Below are 9,064 nucleotides of genomic sequence, written 5' to 3'. Positions count from 1 at the left end.
TTAGGTTAGGTTTCAATTAAACTCTTCAATTTACATTTCTGACTGCTGAATTACTTATTTGGCAAATAGCTTGATTTACTCGGAGGTTTACTTTATTAGAAGGTTTTTGGTTATTCGGTGAATGATAATTTATTGGGAAGTGAGCAAACCCGGCCTTAAAGTCTTAAACAAAGCTCTCCTTTTGCAAATGATCTGACAAACAAAAATTATTGTATTCTTAACCAAAAGGCACTTGTCAATACAAAAATAAAATAAAAATAAACTCGCAAATCTTAATACGTTACTAGTTACTATAAGTAACGACATTAAACTGGTGGTCAGTCTTCTGACAGGTCACTGACCCGTCCAATACGACATTGAAAACGACTTATTTTGAGAGCAAGCCATAGAGACAACAGAATGTTTTGCCTAATTCGGTAAAAGACCCGAAGAAGTAGTGCTAACACTTTAGGATGTGACTAATTTCTAGCCATGAGGCTAAACAATGTACATGTGTACCGCGAAATCAATAAGAAATTACGCTACGTAATACAGAACAAGCACCGAGAATTACTGTCAAAAGGTTTCATTTTGTATCATGATTAAGCCCGACCTCGCACTGCGAACGTGTCAAAAAAAACTACAGGACTTTGGTTGGGACGTATTTGATCATCCTCTGTACAGCCTGGACCTCGCTCCTAGAGACGTTCTTTTCTCACACCTTATACCTTTCTTATCCTTCTTCCAGGTCCTGTTCAATCCTGTATTTTGGCCCTCTTCTTGGATCTTCCTGAGAAGCTGAACTCCAGCTCTCGTAACACCTCTTTGGTGGTCTGCCTACAGGTCTGCGTGTGTTCGGTCTCTGAGTTTTAGCCCATCTGTCTTCTGGCATACGTGGTCTTGTATCTTTCCTAGAAGGTAACTTCAACGATGATGAAGAGTTAAAAGAACATGGTTGAAACCACAGGCGGTGATTTTGCATGAAAAACACATACAAAAATTTGTGCTACGCCTACAAAATGTATATAGAACATTAGTGAAACAGATTTCTGTACAATAAATATTTTTTTCTCTCGCCGAGATGAAAAATTCGTTTCGATAACTCTCGATAACACATTGACAGAATTTATTATCTCGTGAAAATATAGAATTAAAATAAAAAAAAATGAATTTAGACGATTCTAGTGATAGTGAATTAGGACGAACCTTTGTATCTCGACGAGAGAAATATTTTTCCTGCATTTGTACCACGTTTTTTATATTACCAAACGGAACTTACTTTGTGGATATACCTCGTACGTAAGGTCGTTGTCGTTGAGTATGAAAAACTACGATAAAATGTGCAGTTAGATACAGTTTACAATAAAATAGTGATTTTTAACGACTATCGACAATAAAAGACGCTTATTTTTTATAAATTACACTCGAGGCGTGTCGCTAGTACTTTAGAAAAACTATTTTTTTTTCTTTTGGATATAATAGCGGTAAAGAAACAATACCGTGTGTTTTTGCATACATTTAATATGTTGTACGTAAACATAGTTTGTTTTTCAATAAGTAACAAAAGATTTATTGGCACCTGAATATAGCATATACGCCTAGTCGCTTGGAAACTGTACACTGAAAAAAATATCACAATTAAATTGTATATATATTAATAATACAGTTAACCCACGTTAGCTCGACATTCTAAGTATCGACACAATATTCAATTCAATTCTGTATCTAATACAGCGGTTGGAGGTGATTAATATACTATTGAGGTTCATATTTTGTTCCATTTCACTCAAAGTTATCTGCTATGTTTTCTACGCCCTACTAAATTGCTTTGCGTGGAAAAGAGACAAGCACACCAATCATCAGAAATCTTTCCAGCTGCCTACCAAGAAGAAGACAATTCTGTTTTAATTTGGAATGCAGCAATAGTAAACGTCAACATTAAATAAAGAATTTGCCACAAGAACAATTGATATTAATCGTGACGAGCCTCTTATAGAAAAAATGATCAAAAACTTATCATAGAAATAGTTTTAGTAACGGTTAGAGCATCAGCTTGTAAATGCTGGATCTCATGACGAAGAGACATCATGGTCTAAGTGAAGCAAATACCTCTATCGAAACATATATCCAATAGAAATGTACTGTCAATGTCACTAATCACGTTTTTTAACGCATTTTCACAAAAAAATGCGCTGTTGATAGTGTTTTGTCCGTCTGCCACATCAGGAACTAGTTCGAATATTTGGTTACTCAGGTAACAAAGCTGATTTACTCGCTAGAATGGGATCTCCAAAACCACCAAAGAGACCAGAGTCTATTTTTGATATACCCAAAAGTGTAGCTATCACTACTCTGAGAATTTTACTTGCCAGTCAACTCCACGGAGATATATAGAAACGTCTGCATAGATATATAACAACTACACCGTTTATACAACTAGTGACTGGTCATTTACGAAGCCTTCTTCATGGTATGGGCATCAAGGAAATTCCAAAATGTTGCTGTTACATAAAAGAGGAACTTGTAGACCACGTCATCGATGAGTGCTTAGTATATGCGATGTTCCAACACATGGACAAACCTAACGCTTTATTTAGTGATGTTAAAAAGTTAAAACTTAGGTGCCTAGGTAGCTCTCACCTGGATATCAACTTTTGGTAGTTTTAAGTAAGGCGGTTTTATCAGAAAATCTACGTTAACCACCCACTATTAGAACTATGAACTGTATAGAATGGAAGACAACCTTGCTCAAACAACAAGCGCCAGAAAATTTTATTATTCAAATACATTCGAAAATTGTACATAAAATATATAATATATGGATGGTAATAAACAAAAGGTCTGTGCCAACATTTTTAACGCATTTTTTACATTTGACATTTACACTTTTTGCGCAATAATAGCGTTCTTTTGTAAAAATGTGTTTTAGTTTCTCGGGCCAAGAGTGCGATGTTTTTGTCACTTTTTTTTATTTAGTTAAAATAATATTCACACTCAGACATGATTGTTTAATAGAAATGTGCTGTCAATACACTATTCACGTTTTTCACAAAAAATGCACTATTAGTAGTGTTTTGTCCGTCTGTCTGTAGCAGCAGGGAGCATGTACAGAGCTAGAGTTTTTTCATTTAATTCCTAGTAAATTCAATAAACGAAAGAAATTTTGGGCAATGATAGAAAAACATTAATTGAATTAACCAAATCGTGATCCCATTGGCCAAATGACGTCAAATGACATGAATTGTCGTGATTCGACATCAACATCAAATGACAATAGACCTCAATTGCCTTTAAAGGACGTTAATTCATGTCAATTGAAATCATTTCTCGTTTCTTAAATCAAAATATGAAAAATGTCAATAAATATTAAGATTATTAAATAAATGAAATTATGATATTTTTCACGGAAAGTTAGTTGTATAAAATGTCTTATTCCTCAATTATTTAAACATTATTTTTCGAAAAATCACATACCGTAACTTACAAATCACTATAGACCATAATTTCGAACGACACTATATTTAAAATTAAAATAATAAATCGGGTTTCGGTCGAAAAGGGGCCGATTTATATAAATTAATATAAATAAAATAATCTTATAAATAAGATTAATATGATGTCTCACTATCTGTTTTCACGATAATACCAGGGCGCTTACAAAAGAAATTTAACTCGGGTTCCATAGTTTATTTTGATGGGTTTCTGTTTTGTGCATTAAATAATGAAAGTACGTACACAGTCTCTTTTTTATTATTATACAGATTTTCTTTAATCGATAATTATTCTAGATTAAGAATATATTTTCAATAAAATGGTTTCTTTCGTGATAACATTAATAAAAAGTTATTATTCTTTCAGTGTAATCTTACAATAAAAGTGTTTTCTTAGTTTTATTCAGATAAAACTCAAGATTGAAGCTTTACACTTGGCTCATATTCAATTTATGCGTATAGATGGTATCATCACACCAAGGTCTCTGTGCCCATATGCAGAAAATATTTTGCGTATATTTATAAAGCCACAGACATTCGCAGTTTCTTTATATCATTTGTAGAAAGGTATATAAAGTCGAGGATTTTCTTATTCTTCTTGTTATTCTACTTACTTTATCGCTTTGTTCTACATTTTTTAACAAAAAAATAAATAACATTAAACGCTTGTCAGACGGTATTGACCGGCGAATTTGTTTAACGGGCTTTTCATCATAGGAAATGATAGTAAGCAATTATGATAAAGTTAATGATAAAAATAAAAAGTTAAATTAATATATAACTACAATAATGTGTTTCTTGACTTTTTTTACTATACAGTATGTTCCAAAAAGTTTTGGGACGTACAATGCCGACAGAAAGTTTCCGGGCAAAATGAAAATTTATTAAAAGTAAAATAAAACACGTTAAAACAAATTTTTATTTTAAAAAAAAATTAATAGATAACATTCTACGATTAAAAACATGAATATATTTTGTCTCTTTCATTTTATATTGCTACAATTTCTTTTCATCAAAGAAGCCACCTCTGACCCCCAATAATTTTTTAACTACACGTGGCGTTCTTTCGAAAGACACCATCAAAGATCATCCAAAGAAGAATGATTCAATTATCTAGCTTTCCGATCCAGTTCATCCCACAATAATTCTATTGGATTTAGATCCGGAGATTGTGGGGGCCATTTCATTCTTTCTAACTCACCACTATTTTCTTTATTTTATAAATAGTTTAGCAAATCTTAGATGTGTGCTTCGAGTCATTATCTTGATGAAACACTTGCCCACGGTATCCCAGAAGTGTTAGCATGTTTTTAATATGTAACGGTAACAATTTCTGTCCAGGGCTCCTTTAATTCTGTAGACATCCTCTATTCCAGCATATGAAAATCACCCCCACACCATTATACAGTCACCTCCATGTTTTAACCGCGACGAACATAAATTCTTCGCTTTTGTCCAAACATTTTGAATTTGTACTCATTAGTCCTCAATGTTTTGTTTCCAATTTTCTACTGTCTTTACATCTACAAACCATGTGCACTCTTAACTTGTTTACTATACAGTATGGATTTGTAAGGTATCTCTCAATATATTTCAATATATTTGAAAGTACATGAATTCAAATATCAAAATTACCATTTACATACTTAAAAATTTGTCTATATCAAGTGAATTTTTAGGAAAAATTAATAATTGAGGTAGATACTTTACTAAACACATAAATACATACAAAAATTAGAATTTGTTGTATTATGTATTGTTTTGAACAAGTTCGTGAAATGGGTCCTTAAGCCGGCCCTGCTTGGCTACAATGGAATTTCAAATTTCGGCGAAGGCGCATATTTTTTATACATTGCGGAATTAAATAGCAAGCGGTTTATTTACATTGTTACAAGTTTTTAGAATTCATATATAAGAAGCTTTGGAGCACAGTTTAGTCCAGTGTATAATAAATAGTCGTAGTGACCAAAACGAATTAGCAAAGTTATCGAAGCATTTAAATAAATTATTTCAATTAGTTAAGTGGTAGTGGTAAGTGAATTATTATAAGTTGGTTAAGTGTAGTGTACAAAATTTAAATTACGAAAGTAATATTGTTCACAATTTTTTGGGAGGTACTATACTCTGTATATTGGACATTGTTTTATTAAAAATATCGTAAAACACGCTAGATTCGGAGAATCTTCACCGGGTCAACATCAGGAACTTCAAATTTTGGTTACTCAGGTAACAAGGCTGATTTACTCGCCAGAATGAGATCAGTAAAACCACCAAAGGGACCCCTAATTGCGAGGATAAAGGTAAAAACGAATTGGCTAACTGTATGCACAATGGACACAAATATTCACCACTAAAATAATTTATTAGATATTATACAATTGTACACACATATTTTTAATTTAAGTTTAATTACTTTTCGGGAGATAAAGTCAATTGCCTTTATTGCATCCTAAATGACGATAAATTAAATTCTAAACAATCTTAATGGATGTGATGTCCGCACGTTTGGACGTGTAACCCCCACCCCCCCCGTCCCATCCTTGATTCAAAGATAAAAACCAGGATTCCTGAAAATTAATCATAAATATCAAATTACGGACGTTTTCAAATACGAGGGGCAAACGACAAGCACATCAAACTCGAATTATCTATATAAACAGCAGAGGATATGAGTTAGAGCAGGTATGGGCAACCTTTGACATGCTGAGGGCCAAACTTTAGCGAGCAAAAACGTTCGCGGGCCGCGTTTAAAAGTACTTAGTGCATTTTAAAGTAGTGATAATATTTTTTTGCGATAGATATTAGACATGAAATAATACGACAATGTTATTATTGTATTATGTACTTATTATTGACATGTATGTGTATATTGACAATGTGATTATTGTATTTATTAGAATAATAAAATGAAATTTTAAAAAATGGTACAACATTATAATTAAATAGTTACATTTGCAATTGTTACAAACTACAAAAGTTAAATACACTGAAATCAATGAGACACTTGAGCTTGAATTTGGGAAACTAATCCATCGATATTTGGATGAATTCCACTGATACAAAGACGTAAAGAATTTTCCAAATTATCATCAGTCAGTCTTGTACGATGTGTTGATTTATTAACTTTCATCAATGAAAAGAACTGTTCGCATTTATAAGTACTGCCAAACGCAGAAATCAATCTTCTTGCGAATATTCTAAGCTGCGGAAAATTGTCTTCTTCTAGGTATTTTTTGTAGAAATCGCACAACTGTACGTCTTCAAATTTGGATTTTAGGAATGAGTTTTCTTGAATCTCGATTAACTCCATTTGTAAGTGTATTGGAGCATTTTGTACATTACATTTTGTAGGAGTGGCAAATAAATTGAAACATTCTTCCATGTTCGCTAAATCTGTTCGAAAATTGTTCCGACAGTAACTTGAGTTCTTCAGCATATTGAGCATAAGCAATATTTTCATACGCAGAGAGCGTGTTGAAATGGTAACTGTTACCAGACTGCATCTGTGACTCCCACAAGCGTAGTTTGATCTGAAACGCTTTCAAATGGCTGTACAAATCATTTACTAACTGTCCTTGTTTTTGAAGTTTCAAATTTAAATCATTCAAATAGCCTGTAAGATCGACCAGAAATGCTAAATCACATATCCATTTTGGGTCACTCAATTCAGATAGTGGCTTATCTTTTATTTTCATAAAGTCTGCTATCTCATTTCTAAGCTCGTAAAACCTTTTCAACATTTTTCCTTTGCTCATCCATCTGACTTCACAATAATATGTTATGTCGTTATATTCAGCTGATATTTCATCCAAAAACGTCTTGAACTGACGATGGTTAAGCCCTCGGGATCGAATAAAATTGATGGTTTTTACTACCACATTCATAACATTGTGGAGTCGAATGGACTTAGAACACAAGTTCTGTTGGTGGATAATGCAATGAAGGACTATCAAATCATCTTCTGTTGCTTTTTCATTCAAAATTCCGATGAAACCTTTTCGTAAGCCGACCATAGAAGGTGCACCATCAGTGCATACTCCAATTAATTTTGACCATAGCAGGCCAAAACTTGTGCATACCTTTTGAACTTCATTAAAAATATCCTCACCTGTAGTGGTTGCTTTTAGCGGCTGTAAAGCTAGCAATTCCTCAGTAACAGTGAACTCCTTATCAATACCTCGAATAAATATAGCCAGTTGAGCTGTGTCAGACAAATCGGTGCTCTCGTCTAATGCTATGGAAAATGATTCAAAACCAGCCATACGGTCAGTCAATGTTGTTTTTATATCATTAGCCATCATTTCTATACGTCGAACAACAGTTCGTCTTGACAAACTAATTTTTTCAATTTCATTTTTCTTTTCAGGACACAAAACACCGCAAACTTCTAACATACACTCCTTGATAAATTCTCCTTCGGCAAATGGTTTTAATGCCTTTGCCAATTTTGAGCTAACTATAAAACTAGTTTTAACAACATTATCAAATTGTGTTCTTTGTTTATGAAACATTTGTCGCTGTTTTTCAATATTTGCTCTAAGCTTCTGGATTTTGTCTGCTCTTAATTGTCCTGTCAGTGAGTGCTGTGTAGCATGCTTAGTTGAGTAATGCCTCTTTATATTGATTTCTTTCATTACTAAAATGGATTCATTACAAAGCAAACAAATAGGCTTAGCATTGTGCAAGATAAAAAAGAATTCTTCAGTCCATTTTTCTTGAAACTGACGACCCTCTGTATCTACTTTTCGTTTCTTTCCACCAGACATCATTTTTTTTTTTACTTTTCGTTCAATAAAATTAATAACAAACTATAGTTAGTAACCACTCAAGATGCACACAAATTCACAAAGCAAGTTGACGGCTCTAGCCGTTCGCTACGATATCGCTTGTCTGAGTTATCACCTCGGTAGCTCAAATAGAACTGAACCAACTTTCGGGCCATCCACCCGCTTATATAGACAAAATGAAGGAATAATCTGGAATAAACTAGTTTAGAATAATCGAGAAGCAATAAATAAAATCTTTTTATGTGTAGCCCGTGAGGCGTCAAACTTCAAAGAATTTGATCGAGCAAGCCGCCGTGGGGCGGCAAACATCGAAGGTTTTGATGTTTGCCACCTCACCGTCACTCCCGTGAGTAAACTAAGGAAACACAAGGAAACTTGTGTAGGCTATAGGATTCATTAGTCTATTGATGAGTCCACATTTTTATAGTCTATTCATATCATATCCGGTGCCGGATAAGATGAAAAGCACAAACAAGTGTTTTCTTTTAAAGATATGTACTAGTATAAGTATATGTACTAGTACTAAGTATAAGTACTTAGTTTAGTGTAATATTTTTTTAATTGGGTTTTTCCAAAATGTCTCGCGGGCCGGATCATATCTTACACGGGGCCGGATCCGGCCCGCGGGCCGGTGGTTGCCCATATGTGAGTTAGAGGATCGAAATGCCCATCGAGTTCGTCAATCCTTTGATCGCATTCGGCTGCGAGTGTATCATCTTTTTTCAATAATTCCCTTTCTTCTTCGCTATCTTCGTCGTCGTCGTCATCATCGATACCGTCGTCGAACTCCATGGCTTTTTCCTGTTT

The 9,064-nt window shown here is 33.7% G+C and overlaps 1 protein-coding gene across 1 annotated transcript; it reads right to left on the bottom strand.

Moving 5' to 3' along the window:
- Positions 1-6,808: 6,808 nt before the first annotated feature.
- On the bottom strand, positions 6,809-8,239 carry LOC130452379 (general transcription factor II-I repeat domain-containing protein 2-like). The gene has a single exon (XM_056791621.1). The coding sequence runs from the start codon at positions 8,237-8,239 to the stop codon at positions 6,809-6,811; it is 1,431 nt and encodes a 476-aa protein (XP_056647599.1).
- Between the last annotated feature and the right edge of the window lie 825 nt (positions 8,240-9,064).

The sequence above is a fragment of the Diorhabda sublineata genome, chromosome 1 (genome assembly GCF_026230105.1).
Source record: "Diorhabda sublineata isolate icDioSubl1.1 chromosome 1, icDioSubl1.1, whole genome shotgun sequence".
NCBI lineage: Eukaryota > Metazoa > Arthropoda > Insecta > Coleoptera > Chrysomelidae > Diorhabda > Diorhabda sublineata.
This window is presented reverse-complemented; position numbering and strand designations above follow the sequence as displayed.